This window comes from Tursiops truncatus, chromosome 2, assembly GCF_011762595.2.
Source record: "Tursiops truncatus isolate mTurTru1 chromosome 2, mTurTru1.mat.Y, whole genome shotgun sequence".
Classification (NCBI taxonomy): Eukaryota; Metazoa; Chordata; class Mammalia; order Artiodactyla; family Delphinidae; genus Tursiops; species Tursiops truncatus.
In genome coordinates, this window is record NC_047035.1 from 126,326,849 (window position 1) to 126,344,464 (window position 17,616).

Consider the following 17,616-nt stretch of genomic DNA (forward strand, 5'->3'; position numbering starts at 1 on the left):
CTTCCTCCCACTTTGATCTGGTGCTGATCATGTGCTTCAGCATTCTACTGGGCAGGTCTGGCAGAAGAAATAGTATCAATTGATTGGGTATGTCTGACTGGCAGTTGTGGGCCAGTGGATTGAGAGGCCTGGGAAGCCCAGCCCAAGAGGGTAATGTGTGGGCCTGGGCTGATTTCTACTGAAAATTTAAATCCCAGCTATGGCTATTACAAAGAAAAGAAAAGTGACTGATGATAAGCGGGTAGCTCAAAGTAAGTGAACTGAAAAGTGTGTCTTTGTGCTAAAGGTGTTACTATATGGTGCCACACACATTGAAACAGACACATATTTAAAGAAAGGTCACTGATTCAAATGCTTCCAGAAGCCAGGCAGGTATTGATAACATTCCTCATTTCATTGATTCAGAGATGCACATTTCTTTTGGCATCTAAACATCTCTGAAACTGGAATTCATGTTACAACCGATGGTAAGTCATAGTTTAATGGCAGTGTTGTTTCTGTCTTAGTGTTATAAAATACTAGTGTATCATAATCAGATGTTTTAGATTAAATTCAGTTCAGGAAATGAGTGGCTAGTGGCATGGGCCAGGAAAATCACATCCTTTTATGTCAGCCTTGCACTTTGAAAGAGAGGTATGGATACAGAGACCTATTCTTCTACAATGAGAAAAACAACAACACAGGAGGGATGACAAATGGCAACTACTTTGTTGCTTCTGTGTCCAGGAATAAATAGCAGTGGCAACTGGCAAACTAGAGAGTGCATCCTACCTCCAGGGGCAGCTGCCTCTCACCTCCTCCCCCACCTAATTGTTGCCTGTGGTGACATAGGCCCAGTGTTGACAAGTGTTAGGTGTCTTCAAAGGAAGCCAGAAATCTAGAAATCTAGATCTTTATGTGAAACTTCTAATTTTTAAATAATGGCTCAACTTTTTAACTGGCCAAAAGGAAAAAAAAGGGAAGTAAAGGGATTAGATCCAACATGTGAGTGCTCAGATTATAACCTCTGTTTTAAGGATTCACTATTAAGAGAGACCATGAAACAAACCAAAAGTTGAGCAAAGAAAATGAAAAAGAAAAAGAAAAATCAATTTCAAAGTTTAACACTAAGTTCAGAGGCCCAGAATAGCAGATACTGCAGGACATATTACTTATGTAGCTTTTAAAATTTCACCTCTGCTTCCCCTAAACAGAAGATAAGAAAGTGTGGTAAAATCTGGTAAAGATATTGCATTTTCTGATTGTTAAAATGTGATTACTTTAAAATTGCATTCTTAGGTTTACAAAGCAAAAGCATTCGATTCCTACTACTATAGATTGTGGTCAGTGAAAGGGTGAATGATGTGATGGGAAACCACCAAATTATTAGAAGACCAGGGTCCTGATTCTGGCCATGCAACATAGGGCAAGTAATTGAACATCTCTCAGCTTCATTGTCCTCATTTATAAAATAGGGATAATCATACCTGCCTCTGTACCTCACATGGCTATGGTAAGGGCCACATGAGATAAAATATGTGAAAGTATAAAGTGTTATGTAAATATCTGTTCTGGGTATTTCCCACATTACATGAGTAGTTGGGACAGCACAGGTTCTGGAATCTCAGATTCCCCATCCCAAGCTACTGCTGTTTCTCTAGACCACAGCACCTACTGCATTGTTTGTCTCATCTTGCCAATAGGGCAAGAGCTTATTATAAAAAAAAAAGTCATCCAAAAGTCATGTTAGAATTGGAGCTGCTGTACCGTGCGGCTTAGGCAAAGCTTAGATGTTGAACCTGAAAGATTCGCTTTTCACATTTTGAAGGGCTACCCAGGAATGAGGGGTTTGCCCGGATTATAGTTCAGGCTCTGTATCTTTCTCATAGTTTGACCTTAGGCTTGTTCCTTCCTGCTATGTTTGATATTTTCATTCTATATTGCTTTATGAAGAAAAGAAAAGCTCCTACTTCCTTCCTGGTGAAAATGTAAAGCTCTATTTTGGATTATTAAGGAGAGGGCACACTTCAACACTTGCCTGTAGCCATCTCAAATCTTATTTGGAAATAGGCATGGAATAATTTATAATTTTTTTAAAGAAAAGGAAAAATTATTAACTTTAAAGGTGTCATTCAGAACTAGTGATCTGTTTCTAACTACTAAATTAGACATTATATATAAACTTTCTTCCATAACCTCAAATTCAATCTGGCTGAGACCAAATTGATTGTCTAATCAATAGGACAATTGCTCTCTATCTCGCTACTTCTGTTCATGACATCACCATTTTTAAGGGTTGGTAAACATTTTCTGTGAAGAGACAGATAGTAAATATTTTAGGCCATGAGGGCCATAGGGTTTTTGTTACAACTCTTCACCTCTGCTGTTGTATTGTGAAAGCAGCCATAGACAGCATGTAAGTGAATGAACAGGGCTGTGTTCCAATAAAGTTTTAGTTATAAAAACAGACTGGGCAGGATTTGTCCCATTGCCAAAATGTGCCAAGCCCTATTCCAGAGTCTCAGATTGAAAATATCAAGAGTCCATCTTGATTGTCCCCCTTCTTTAATTTTTACATCCAAATAGCTCTCAAATTACAATAATTATTCCTTTCCGTAATCCCCCTCATCCCTCCCTTCCCTGCACTTTCCTTCCCCCTGCTACTATGCACCTGAATTCATTCTCTACAATTGCAGTAACATACTCACCCAGTGATTTTTTTCAACTTGTGGTAAGAAGATGGCTTCAGGACCATATTCATTTACTGAAGAAGTATCAGAATTTCTTGGGGGAAGTTTTAAGAACCATATAGAATATTCTCATTTTATTTTTAGGGAAAATGCCTACTTTGTCAGAATATAAACTATAGAAAGTAAAACTTGATGAAATCTTCTTGAGTGATGGATCATGGTTAAAAATGGTCGTGAAACATTGCTCAAATTTAGAAATTCCTGAAGTGTGTATGCTTACATTTCGTGATGCTTAATGTGATGTTAGGTGGAGCACAAACACTTTAAATATTAATATGTATGTTTTTATTTTAAAGTGTATTAGGAGAAAATATAACATCAAACTCATAATGTCACTTATTGTTTATTAGGATGAAGCTGAAGCAAGTATTTAAGGTTTTAAAAACTGTGCAGATTCAAAGAAAAAGTGAACAATATTGCAGGCAGAATACAGATATGTTAAGGTACTAGAATATCTGAAGTTTGAAAATCACTTTCCCTCCAGTGGTTTCCATTATAATATATTTGTCTACTAATTACAGATTAGTCTCATAGGAGCATTTTCATTTCTCTTTCCTGATGAAAACCTTCAGGGGCTCACCACTACCTGCCAAATAGTCAAACTATTAGCCTGAGATCAATGTCTTCTAAACATCGCTTCACCCTTCTATTTTTCCTCTACCTCAAGGGTCTCCCAAACAATGCTCAAAATATGCTTGCATAAGATTTAATAGATTCTCTAGAAAAAGAAGATTTCATGGTCAAAAAAGTTAGGGAAAGTGCTACATACTATACCCCTCTGCAGTATATTCACAAGGAATTACACCACATTAAAGCCTTTGAGAAAATGTGAAGAAACCTGTTCATGTTTATCTATTTATTTGATCCTAGAACCCTTCTTTTGTGGAACCAATATTTGTGTTTCCCAGCTTATTTGGTCATCTTTGGCAGTAACCTTCCCTCATAGATTGTGCATTAATGTCTTGTGACTCTAGTGAACTACAGAAATTGGTTTGGAAAATGCTATTCTACATCCATGGCCCCTAGCCCCCAAACATACCAGCCAAACTGAACCACCAGCAGTCATATACCCATTTCACTTAACACCCCTGAGCCTTTGCTAATTATTCACTCTACTTGGGATGCTTTCTCTTCTCTGCCCTTGTTCTCTGAAATCTTTTCAATCAAACTAGCTGAGTTGCAGCAACAGAAAATGTTCACATTTCTGGGTTCTTACCACTACCCACTCTTCTAGCATTGCTTATAATAGGAATCCAATAAATATTTGTTGAATGAATAAATAAATGAATGACAATAAGGTGAAATTTTAAATAAGTTATCCATAGTAAATTATAGAATTGGAGTTTGAAGTATCCACATGGGGAGTAGTGTTAATGGGGAGGGATCTCTGAAAGGCTGATACATATATATGGTTTTTTAAAACAGCTTTATTAATTGACATAAAAGTGCACAATCTGAAAAACACACATGAATGTATATACACACATGAAACTACCACCACAATCAAGAAAATGAACATATCCATCACCCCCCAAAATATCCTCATGCCTCTTTGTAATCTCTCCATCCCACTCCTCCCCACATCTCCTCCTTGCCCCACCACTCCACCATCTCACGCCTTTCAGGTTGAGACAACCACTGACCTAGTCACTAAACACGGATGTTCATTTCCTAGAATTTTATATAAATAGACTCATACGGTATGTACTCTCTTTGGTCTGGCTTCTTGGACTTAGCATGACTTTTTTTTTTTTTTTTTTTTTTGCGGTACGCGGGCCTCTCACTGTTGTGGCCTCTCCCATCGCGGAGCACAGGCTCCAGACGCGCAGGCTCAGTGGCCATGGCTCACGGGCCCAGCTGCTCCGCTGCATGTGGGATCTTCCCAGACCGGGGCACGAACCCGCGTTCCCTGCATCGGCAGGCGGACTCTCAACCACTGCGCCACCAGGGAAGCCCAGCATAACTATTTTGAGATTCATTCATGTTGTAGCATATCTGTTCCTTTATATTGCTGAGTAATATTTCATTATATAGCTATACCAGTTTGTTTATCCATTTAACTATTGATGGACATTTGGGTTGTTTCTAGTTTTGGGCTATTAGAAAGAAAATTCCTATGAACATTTGTACATAAGTCTTTGTATGGATATATGCTTTCATTTCTTTTGTGTAAATTCCTAGGAGTGAAATGGACAGATCATAACTTACTAAGAAACTACCAAGCTGTTTACCATAGTGGTTGTACCATTTTACATTCCTACCAACACGTATGAGAGTTCTAGTTGTTCCACCTCCACACCAGCACTTAATACAGACTTTTAAATTTTAGTTATTTTAATTGTTATGAGTAGTATCTCACTGCATTTCCCTAATGACAAGTGATGTTGAGCATCTTTTCATGTGCCTATTTGTTACTGATATATCTTCTTTGATGAAATATGTGTTAAAATGTTTTGCCTATTTTATAGTGAGCTGTTTGTTTTCTTATTATTGAATTTTGAGAATTCTTTATATATTTAAGATACAAGTCCTTTATTAGATACATATTTTGTAAATATTTTCTCCCAGCCCATGACTTGTCTTTTTATCCTCTTCACAGTTTCTATGAAGAGCAGACATTTTTAATTTTTGAAGTCCAATTTGTCATTTTATTCTTTTTATGAATTTTTTTATGTCATATATATGTAATCTTTGCCTAGTCCAAGGTCACAAAGATTTTCTTATAGAGGTCTATGTTTCATTTTGAGTTAATTCTTGTACATGCTGCGAGGTATGGATCAAAGATTTTTATTTTGTTTTGTTTTGATTTTACACGTGAACATCCAGTTGTTATAGCACCATTTGTTGAACAGACTATGAATTGCCTTCGCAACTTTGTCAACAATCAATTGTTTATGTATGCAGGCATCCATTTTTGGACTCTCCATTCTGTTCCATTCATCTATTTGTCTATCTTGACAGCAATACCAAACTGCCTTGGTTACTGTAGCTTTATAATAAATCTTGATAAAAAGTTGTGTTTGTCCTCTGACTTTGTTCTTTTACAAAGTTGTTTTGGGAGTTCTAGGTCCTTTGAATTTTCATATGAACTTTAGAAACAGTTTGTTGATTTCTATTTTAAAAAAGAAATGCAAGGACTTGGATTGGGAAGGCTTTCAATCTATAGATCAACTTGTAGAGAATTGACATCTTAATAATATTGAGTGTTCCAACCCATGGACATGGTAAATGTTTAAGTCTTCTTTAATTTCTCTCAGCTATGTTTTGAAGTTTTAGTTGTGCAAGTCATATTCATCTTTAAATAAATAATGCAGCTTTATTCCTTATTTCATATTTTGATGCTATTGCATGTAGTATTGTATTTTAATTTCAATTTGAAGGTCCATTGGTAATGTATAGGAATATAATTTTTGTATAGTGCTCTTATATTCTATAACCTTGTTCAACTCACTTATTCTAGGAGATTTTCTTCATATTCCATCAGATTTTCTACACAGATGATAATAGAGGTATACTGTCTGTGACTTAAGACAATTTTACTTTTTCCTTTCTGATTTGGTTACCTTTTATTTCTTTTTCTTGATTGATTGCACTGGCTAGAACCTCCAGTACAATGTTAAATAGAAGTGTTGAGAGTGAACCTCCTTGTCTTGTTTCAGACCTTAGGGGAAGAGCCTTCAATTTTTCACTAATTTAGCTGTAGGTTTTTCACAGGTGCCCTTTATCAGGTTGAGAAAGTACAATTCTATTACTACTTTGTAAGGATTTTTTAAAATCAGAAATGGATATTAGATTTTGTCATGTTCTTTTTGTGTGCTTATCAAGATGATCGTACAGTTTTTCTTTTTTAGTTTATTAATGTTATGAATTACATTGACTGCTTTTTGAATGTTAAACCAATCTTACATTTCTGAGATAAATTCTACTTGGTCATGATGTATTTTCCTTTTTATCTATTACTGGGTTTAATTTGCTAAAATTTTACTTTAAATTTTTGCATCTATGTTCCTGAGGCATATTGATCTGAAATTTTCTTTTCTTGTAATGTATTTGTCTTGTTTTGATATGAGGGTCTCATAGAATGAGTAAGGAAATATTCTCATTTTCAATTTTCTGAAAGAGGTTGTATGGAATTGGTATTATATCTTCCTTAAATATCTGGTAGAATTTACTATTGAAGCCATTTAGGCCTAGAGGTTTTTATTTGTTTCTTTTGTTTTGTTTTTTATAAGGTTTTTAAAATACAAATTCAGTTTCTTTAATAGACATAGGGCTAGTCAGGTATATATATTTTTCTTCAGTGAGCTTTAGTATTTTGTGTCTTTAAAGGAATTTTTCCATTCATCTAAGTTGTCAAATTTATTGGCATACATGTTCATAACATTCCCATATTAATCTTTTAACATTTGTAGAATCTGCAGTGATGGTATCTCTCTCATTCCTGATACTGGTGATTTGTGTCTTCTTTCCTTTTTTTCTGATTAGTCAGGTTAGAGATTTATCAGCATTATTGGTCTCAGAAAAGCAGGTTTTGGTTTCATTGGTTTTTCTCTATTTTTCTACTGTAATTTGTGAATTTAGCTTTATTATTTATTTTATTAATTCTTTTCTTATGCCTACTTTGAGTTTAATTTGATCTTCCTTTTCTAGTCATTGAAGGTAAAGGTTAAGACCATGATTTTGAGATTTTTTTACTTTACTTTTCTAATACAGGCATTTAATGCTATAAAGTTCCCCATAATGACTGCTTTAGCAGCATTGTCAAATTCTTGTATGTTGTCTTTTTATATTCATTCAGTTTAAACTACTTTCAAATATCCTTTTTGATGTCTTCTTTGACCCATGGGGCTTTTTATTTTTTTAGAAAAATGTTATTTAGTTTCTAAATATTTGGACATTTTCCAGATATCTTTCTGTTACTGATTTATAACTTAATCCCTTTGTGGTCATAGAATATACTTTGTATGACTTGAATCCTTATAAATTTACTGAAACTTGTTTCATGACCCAGGATAGAATCTGTCTTAGTTAATGTCCATATGCACTTGAAAAGAATGGATATTCTGTGCTTTTTGGTAAAGTGTTATAGTAAATGCCAAATCAAGTTGGTTGATGATGTAGTTCAAGTCTTCAGTATCCTTTACTGATTTTCTGCCTACTTGGTGTACCAATTATTGACAACAAGGTATTTAAATCTCTGACTATAATTGAGGATTTGATCATTCTCCTTGCAGTTTCATCAGTTTGGGGTCTTATATATTGAAACTGTTATTAGGTATATTAACACTTGGGATGGTTATGTCCTCTTGAATAATTGACCCTTTATCATAATGAAATGACCTTCCTTATGGTAATATTCTTTGCTGTAAAATCTACTTTGATATTAATGTAGATACTCCAAATTTGTTTCTGACTAATTTTAGAATATTATTTTCCATTCTTTTACTTCTAATCTTAGTGTCTTTGAATTTCTTATAGGCAACATATTGTTGGGTTTTGCATTTTTATCCAATCTGTCAATGTCTTTCTCTTAACTGGGTTGTTTAGATCATTTACATTTAATGTTGTTATTGTTATAGTTAGATTTAAGTCTATCACCTTGCTATTTATTGGCTATTTGTCCCAGCTGTTCTTTGTTCCCTTTTCCCTCTTTTTTCTATTGGATTATTTTTATGACTATATTTTTATCTCCTTTGTTGGCTTGCTACCTGTAACTCTTTTTATTTTAATACTTGCTGTAGGGTTTATACTATACATTTTTAACTTATCTCAGTCTACCTTCAAGTAATATTATACCATTACACATACAGTATAAGAACTTCACAGTTCCATCCGCCCCTCTTAGTCTTTATACAACTTTGGTCATACATTTCATATATATATATATATATATATATATATATATATATACATATACACATATATATACATATATATGTTATAAGCCCCACAGTACATTTTTTTGGTTTAAATAGTTGATTATCTTTTTATTTTATTTTTTCATTAACATCTTTATTGGAGTATAATTGCTTTACAATGATGTGTTAGTTTCTGCTTTATAACAAAGTGAATCAGCTATACATATAAATATATCCCCATATCTCCTCCCTCTTGCGTCTCCCTCTCACACTCCCTATCCCACCCCTCTAGGTGGTCACAAAACATTGAGCTGATATCCCTGTGCTATGCAGCTGTTTCCCACTAGCTATCTATTTTATATTTGGTAGTGTATATATGTCCATGCCACTTTATCACTTGGTCCCAGATTACCCTTCACACTCTCCATGTCCTCAAATCCATTCTCTACATCTGTGTCTTTATTCCTGTCCTGCCCCCTAGGTACTTCAGAACCACTTATTTTTTTAAGATTCCATATATATGTGTTAGCATACGGTATTTGTTTTTCTCTTTCTGACTTACCTCACTCTGTATGACAGACTCTAGGTCCATCCACCTCACTACAAATAACTCAATTTTGTTTCTTTTTATGGCTGAGTAATATTCCATTGTATATATGTACCACATGTTCTTTATCCATTCATCTGTGGATGGACACTTAGGTTGCTTCATGTCCTGGCTATTGTAAATAGAGCTGCAATGAACATTGTGGTACATGACTCTCTTTGAATTATAGTTTTCGGAGGGTATATGCCCAGTAGTGGGATTGCTGGGTCATATGGTAGTTCTACTTTTAGTTTTTTGAGGAACTTCCATACTGTTCTCCATAGTGACTGTATCAATTTACATTCCCACCAACAGTGCAAGAGGGTTCCCTTTTCTCCACACCCTCTCCAGCATTTATTGTTTGTAGATATTTTTGATGATGGCCATTCTGACTGGTGTGAGATGATACCTCATTGTACTTTTGATTTTCATTTCTCTAATGATTAGTGATGTTGAGCATCCTTTCATGTGTTTGTTGGCAATCTGTATATCTTCTTTGGAGAAATATCTATTTAGGTCTTCTGCCCATTTTTAGATTGGGTTGCTTAATTTTTTTATATTGAGCTGCATGAGCTGCATGTAAATTTTTGAGATTAATTTTTTGTCAGTTGCTTCATTTGCAAATATTTTCTCTGATTCTGAGGGTTGTCTTTTCATCTTGTTTATGGTTTCCTTTGCTGTGCAAAGCTTTTAAGTTTCATTAGGTCCCATTTGTTTATTTTTGTTCTTATTTCCATTTCTCTAGGAGGTGGGTCAAACAGGATCTTGCTGTGATTTATGTCATAGAGTATTCTGCCTAAGTTTTCCTCTAAGGGTTTTATAGTGTCTGGCCTTACATTTAGGTCTTTAACCAATTTTGACTTTATTTTTGTGTGTGGTGTTAGGAATCGTTCTAATATCATTCTTTTGCACATAGCTGTCCAGTTTTTCCAGCACCACTTATTGAAGAGTCTCTCTCTTTTCTCCATGGTATATTCTTCCCTCCTTATCAAAAAAGGTGACCATATTTGTGTGGGTTTATCTCTGGACTTTCTATCCTTTTCCACTGATACATATTTCGGTTTTTGTGCCAATACCATACTGTCTTGATTACTGTAGCTTTACAGTATAGTCTGAAGTCCAGGAGCATGATTCCTCCAGCTCCATTTTTCTTTCTCAAGATTGCTTTGGCTATTCAAGGTCTTTTGTGTTTCCATACAAATTGTGAAATTTTTTGTTCTAGTTGTGTGGAAAATGCCATTGGTAGTTTGATAGGGATTGCATTGAATCTGTAGATTGCTTTGGGTAGTAGAGTCATTTTCACAATGTTGATTCTTCCCATCCAAGAACACGGTATATGTCTCCATGTGTTTGTAACATCTTTAATTTCTTTCATCAGTGTCTTATAGTTTTCTGCATACAGGTCTTTTGTCTCCTTAGGTAGGTTTATTCCTAGGTATTTTATTCTTTTTGTTGCAACATTAAATGGGAGATTTTCCTTAATTTCTCTTTCAGGTTTTTCACCATTAGTGTGTAAGAATGCAAGAGGTTTCTGTGCATTAATTTTGTATCCTGCTACTTTACCAAATTCATTGATTACCTCTAGTAGTTTTCTGGTAGCATCTTTAGGATACTCTATGTACAGTATCATGTCATCTGCAAACAGTGACAGCTTTACTTCTTCTTTTCCGATTTGGATTCCTTTTATTTCTTTTTCTTCTCTGATTGCTGTGGCTAAAAATTCCAAAACTATGTTGAATAATCGTAATGAGAGTGGACAACCTTGTCTTGTTCCTGATCTTAGTGGAAATGGTTTCAGTTTTTCACCATTGAGAACGATGTTGGCTTCGGGTTTCTCATATATGGCCTTTATTATGTTGAGGAAATTTCCCACTATGCCTACTTTCTAGAGGGTTTTTATCATAAATGGGTGTTGAATTTTGTCAAAAGCTTTTTCTGCATCTATTGAGATGATCATATGGTTTTTCTCCTTCAATTTGTTAATATGGTTCATCACATTGATTGATTTGCGTATATTGAAGAATCTTTGCATTGCTGGGATAAACCCCACTTGATCATGGTGTATGACCCTTTTAATGTGCTGTTGGATTCTGTTTGCTAGTATTTTGTTGAGGATTTTTGCATCTATGTTCATCAGTGATACTGGCCTGTAGTTTTCTTTCTTTGTGACTTTTTTTCTGGTTTTGGTATCAGGGTGATGGTGGCCTCACAGAATGAGTTTGGGAGTGTTCCGCCCTCTGCTATATTTTGGAAGAGCTTGAGAAGTATGGGTGTTAGCTTTCCTCTAAATGTTTGATAGAATTTACCTGTGAAGCCATCTGGTCCTTGGCTTTTGTTTGTTGGAAGATTTTTAATCCCAGTCTCAATATCAGTGCTTGTGTTTGGTCTGTGTATATTTTCTATTTCTTCTGGGTTCAGTCTTGGAAGGTTGTGCTTTTCTAAGAATTTGTCCATTCGTGGTTGTCATTTTATTGGCATATAGTTGCTTGTAGTAATCTCTCATGATCCTTTGTATTTCTGCAGTGTCAGTTATTACTTCTTGTTTTTCGTTTCTAATTCTATTGATTTGAGTCTCCTCCCTTTTATTCTTGATGAGTCTGGCTAATGGTTTATCAATTTTGTTTATCTTCTCAAAGAACCAGCATTTAGTTTTATTGATCTTTGCTATCATTTCCTTCATTTCTTTTTAAATTTATTTCTGTTCTGATATTTATGATTTCTTTCCTTCTGCTAATTTTGGGGGTTTTTTGTTCTTCTTTCTCTAATTGCTTTAGGTGTAAGGTTCGGTTGTTCATTTGAGATATTTCTTGTTTCTTGAGGTAGGATTGTATTGCTATAAACTTCCCTCTTAGAACTGCTTTTGCTGCATCCCATAGGTTTTGGTTCATCGTGTTTTCATTGTCATTTGCTTCTAGGTATTTTTTTATTTCCTCTTTGATTTCTTCAGTGATTTCTTGGTTTTTTAGTAGTGTATTGTTTAGCCTCTATGTGTTTGTATTTTTAACATATTTTTTCCTGTAATTTATATCTAGTCTCAGAGCATTGTGGTTGGAAAAGATACTTGATACATTTTCAATCTTCTTAAATTTACCAAGGCTTGATTTGTGACCCATGATATGATCTATCCTGGAGAATGTTCCATGAGCACTTGAGAAAAAAGTGTGTTCTGTTGTTTTTGGATGGAATGTCCTATAAATATCAATTAAGTCCATCTTGTTTAATGTATCATTTAAAGCTTGTGTTTCCTTATTTATTTTCATTTTGGATGATCTGTCCATTGGTGAAAGTGGAGTGTTAAAGTCCCCTACTATGATTGTGTTACTGTCAATTTCCCCTTTTATGGCTGTTAGCATTTGCCTTATGTATTGAGGTGCTCCTATGTTGGGTGAATAAATATTTACAATTGTTATATCTTCTTCTTGGATTGATCCCTTGATCATTATGTAGTGTCCTTCTTTGTCTCTTGTAATAGTCTTTATTTTAAAGTCTATTTTGTCTGATATGAGAATTGCTACTCCAGCTTTCTTTTGATTTTCATTTGCATGGAATATGTTTTTCCATCCCCTCACTTTCAGTCTGTATGTGTCCCTTGGCCTGATTTGGGTCTCTTGCAGACAGCATATATATGGGTCTTGTTTTTGTCTCCATTCAGCCAATCTTGGTTGGAGCATTTAATCCATTTACATTTAAGGTAGTTATCAATGTGTATGTTCCTATAACCATTTTCTTAATTGTTTTGGGTTTGTTATTGTAGGTCTTTTCCTTCTCTTGTGTTTCCTGCCTAGAGAAGTTCCTTTAGCATTTGTTGTAAAGCTGGTCTGGTAGTGCTGAATTCTCTTAGCTTTTGCTTGTCTGTAAAGGTTTTAATTTCTCCATCAAACCTGAATGAGACCCTTGCTGGGTAGAGTAATCTTGGTTGTAGGTTTTTCCCTTTCATCACTTTAAATATGTCCTGCCACTCCCTTCTGGCTTGTAGAGTTTTTGCTGAAAGATCAGCTCTTAACCTTATGGTGATTCTTGTATGTTATTTGTTGTTTTTCCCTTGCTGCTTTAAATATTTTTTCTTTGTATTTAATTTTTGATAGTTTGATTAATATGTGTCTTGGCGTGTTTCTCCTTGGATTTATCCTGTATGGGACTCTGTGCTTCCTGGACGTAATTGACTATTTCCTTTTCCATATTAAGGAAGTTTTCAACTATAATCTCTTCAAATATTTTCTCAGTCCTTTTCTTTTTCTCTTCTTCTTCTGGGACCCCTATAATTCGAATGTTGGTGCATTTAATGTCCCAGAGGTCTCTGAGACTGTCCTGTTCTTTTCAGTCGTTTTTCTTTTTTCTGCTCTGTGCTAGTTATTTCCACTATTTTATCTTCCAGGTCACTTATCCGTTCTTCTGCCTCAGTTATCCTGCTATTGGTTCCTTCTAGAGCACATTTAATTTCTTTTATTGTGTTGTTCATCATTGTTTGTTTGCTCTTTAGTTATTCTAGGTCCTTGTTAAACATTTTTTGTATTTTCTTCATTTTGTTTCCAAGATTTTGGATCATCTTTGCTCTCTATTCTTTTTCAGGTAGACTGCGTATTTACTCTTCACTTGTTTGGTCTGGTGAGTTTTTACACTGCTCCTTCATCTGCTGTGTGTTTCTCTGTCTTCTCATTTTGCTTAAATTACTGTGTTTGGGGTCTCCTTCTCAAAGGCTGCAGGTTCATAATTCCCGTTGTTTTTGGTGTCTGCCCCCAGTGCTAAGTTTTGTTCAGTGGGTTGTGTAGGCTTCCTGGTGGAGGGGACTGGTGCCTGTGTTCTGGTGGATGAGGCTGGATCTTGTCTTTCTGGTGGTTAGAACCACGTCTGGTGGTGTGTTTTGGGGTGTCTGTGGCCTTATTATGATTTTAGGCAGCCTCTCTGCTAATGGGTGGGATTGTGTTCCTATCTTGCTAGTTGTTTGGCATAGGGTGTCCAGCACTGTTGCTTGCTGGTCGTTGAGTGGAGCTGGGTCTTAGCGTTGAGATGGAGATCCCTGAGAGAGCTTTTGCCATTTGATATTACGTGGAGCTGGGAGGTCTCTGGTGGACCAGTGTCCTGAACTCAGCTCTCCCAGGTTAGAGGCTCAGGCCTGACACCCCGCTGGAGCACCAAGACCCTGTCAGCCACAAGTCTCAGAAGAAAAGAGAGGGAAAAGGAAAGAAAGAAAGAGAGAGAGAGAGACAGACAGAGTGGGAGGGAGGGAGGAAGAAAGGAAAGAAAGTTATTAAAATAAAAAATTTTTTAATTATTAAAAATTTTAAAAAAGGAAGAAAGAAGAGAGTAACCAAACCAAAAAGCAAATCCACCAATGATAACAAGCACTAAAAACTATACTAAAAAAACAAAACAAACAAAAAAGAACCAGACAGACAGAACTGTAGGACAAATGGTAAAAGCAAAGCTATACAGACAAAATCACACAGAGAAGCATACACATACACACTCACAAAAAGAGAAAAATGAAAAAATATATATATATAGAAGAAAGAGAGCAATCAAATCAATAAACAAATCTAATGATAATAAACTCTAAATACTAAACTACGATAAACATAAAACCAGAAACAAATTAGATGCAGAAAGCAAACCCCAAGTCTACAGTTGCTCCCAAAGTCCACTGCCTCAAGTTTGGGATGATTCATTGTCTATTCAGGTATTCCCAGATGCAGCGTACATCAAGTTGATTGTGGAGATTTACTCCACTGCTCCTGAGGCTGCTGGGAGAAATTTCCCTTTCTCTTCTTTGTTCACACAGCTCCTGGGGTTCATCTTTGGATTTGGCCCCACCTCTGCGTGTAGGTCGCCTGAGGGCGTCTCTTCTTCCCCCAGACAGGATGGGGTTAAAGGAGCAGCTGGTTAGGGAACTCCGGCTCACTAGGCCTGGGGAAGGGAGGTTTACGGAATGCGGGCGAGCCTGTGATGGCAGAGACAGGCGTGACTTTGCAACAGCCTGAGGCATGCTGTGTGTTCTCCCAGGGAAGTTGTCCCTGGATCACGGGACCCTGGCAGTGGCGGGCTGCACAGGCTCTGGGGAGGGGAGGTGTGGTTAGTGACCTGTGCTTGCACACAGGCTTCTTGGTGACTGCAGCAACAGCCTTAGCCTCTCATGCCAGTCTCTGATGTCCACACTGATAGCCGCAGCTTGCACCCATCTCTGGAGCTTATTTAGGTGGTGCTCTGAATCCCTTCTCCTTGCACACCCCGAAACAATGGTCTCTTGCCTCTTAGGCAGGTCCAGACTTTTTCCTGGACTCCCTCCCGGCTAGCTGTGGCACACTAGACCCCTTCAGGCTGTGTTCATGCAGCCAACCCCAGTCCTCTCCCTGGGATCTGAACTCCAAAGCCAGAGCCTCAGCTCCAAGCCTCCACCAGCCCTGGCGGGTGAGCAGACAAGCCTCTCAGGCTGGTGAGTGCTGGTCCACACCAATCCTCTGGGCGGGAATCTCTCCGCTTTGCCCTCTGCAACCCTGTTTCTGTGCTCTCCTCCATGGCTCCAAAGCGTCCCCCCCCCCACCCCCCCGTCTCTACCAGTGAAGGGGCTTCCTAGTGTGTGGAAACTCTTCTTCCTTCACAGCTCCCTCCCAGAGGTGCAGATCCCATCCCTATTCTTTTGTCTCTGTTTTCTCTTTTTTCTTTTGCCTTACCCAGGTACATGGGGATTTTCTTGCCTTTTGGGAAGTCTGGGGTCTTCTGTCAGCATTCAGTAGGTGTTCTCTAAGAGTTGTTCCACATGTAGATGTATTTCTGGTGTATTTGTGGGGAGGAAGGTGATCTCCATGTCTTACTCCTCTGCCTGATTATCTTTTAAAGAGAGTTAAATAATATGAAAATATATGAAATATGAAAATATATGAAATAATATGAAAATATGTCTTACATATTTGCCCATGTAAGTATCTTTTTCATTGTTCTTACTTCCTTTGTGTAGATCTATATTTCCATTTATTATCATTTTTCTTCCTTTTGAAAGACTTCACTTAATATTTCTTGGGAACATTGGGGTGCAAATCTGCTGGTGATGATTTTTTTTAATTAATTAATTTATTTATTTAGGCTGCATTGGGTCTTTGTTGCTGTGGGCGGGCTTTCTCTAGTTGCGGCTAGTGGGGGCTACACTTCATTGCAGTGTGTGGGCTTCTCATTGCAGTGGCTTCTCTTGGTGTGGAGCACAGGCTCTCAGTGCACAGGCTTCAGTAGTTGTGACACGCAGGCTCAGTAGTTGTGGCTTGTGGGCTCTAGAGCACAGGCTCAGTAGTTGTGGCGCATGGGCTTAGCTGCTCTGCAGCATGTGGGATCTTCCTGGACCAGGGCTTGAACCTGTGTCCCCTGCATTGGCAGGAGGATTCTTAACCACTGCGCCACCAGGGAAGTCCCGCTGGTGATGATTTCTTTTGGATTTTGATCTTGAAAGATATTTTCACTGGTACGGAATTTCAGCTTGACAATTTTTTTTCTGTCCATACTTTAAATATGGTTCTTCACTGTCTTCTCATATGCTTTATTTCCTCCCAGAAACCTGCTGTCGTCATCTTTTTTTTTTTAATACTAATATGTCCTTTTTTCTGACTACTTTTAATATTTTCTCTTTATCATGGTTTTGAGCAATTTGGTTATGATGTATCTTGGTGTAATTTCCTTTATGCTTCTTGTGTTTAGTTTTCATTTAGCTTCTTGAATCTCTGGGTTTTTATTTTTCCTCAAATTTGGAAAAATTTTGGCCATTATTTCTTCAAACACTTTTTTTTTGTCCCCACTACAATCTGCTTTCCTTTAGGGACTCAAATTATATATAAGGCAATTTGAAGTTGTTTCACAGCTCACTGATTTTTTAAAAGATTGTTTCTATTGCTATGTCTGCAAGTTCATGCATCTTTTCATCTGTAATATCTAATCTCCCATTAATCTGATCTAGTGTATTTTTCATCTCACGTATAATTTTCTTACCTAGAAGTTCATTTTGGGTCTTTTTATATTCCGTGTCTCTAGTTAACTTTTTAAACATATGGAATACAATTATAATAACCTTTAATTTTCTTCTCTGCTAACTTAATATCTGGGTCAGTTTTGACTGATTATTCTTCTCATTATGGGCCATGTTTTCTTGCCTATTTGCATGCCTGGTGATCTTTCTTTGGACGTCAGATTATATGAATTTTACCTTGTTTAATGCTGGCTATTTTTGCATTCCTATGAACATCCTTGAGTTTTGCCCTCTGATACAGTTAAGTTACTTGGAAACAGTTTTATCCTTTTAGGTCTTACTTTCATGGTTTGTTAAGTGGATCTAAGCAGGGTTCACTCTAGGGCTAATCCCCATTACTGGGACAAAACCCTTCTGAATATTTTACCGTGTACCTCACGAATTATGAGTTTTTCCAGTCTAGTCAGTGGGAACAGGCACCAGCCTTGGTGAGCACCA

General features: G+C 36.7%; 1 protein-coding gene across 8 annotated transcripts in view; it reads left to right on the top strand.

Annotated features, from left to right (window-relative positions):
• Positions 1-17,616, top strand: part of TTC23 (tetratricopeptide repeat domain 23) — a 115,085-nt gene that overhangs the window by 17,685 nt on the left and 79,784 nt on the right. For 2 of the 8 annotated variants that reach the window (XM_073801348.1, XM_033852080.2), the window contains one exon: positions 13,743-13,778. The exons of 2 other annotated variants lie outside the window; for them this stretch is intronic. Coding sequence is in view for 2 of the 6 variants with exons in the window: in XM_073801347.1 (XP_073657448.1) it covers positions 200-251 (52 nt within the window). In the remaining 4 variants the exon portion in view is untranslated. Of the gene's footprint in view, positions 1-114; positions 252-3,113; positions 3,173-13,742; positions 13,779-15,483; positions 15,604-17,616 lie in introns of those variants that run through there. 4 more of the 8 variants (XM_073801347.1, XM_073801351.1, XM_073801349.1 and 1 more) reach the window with 3 other exon arrangements.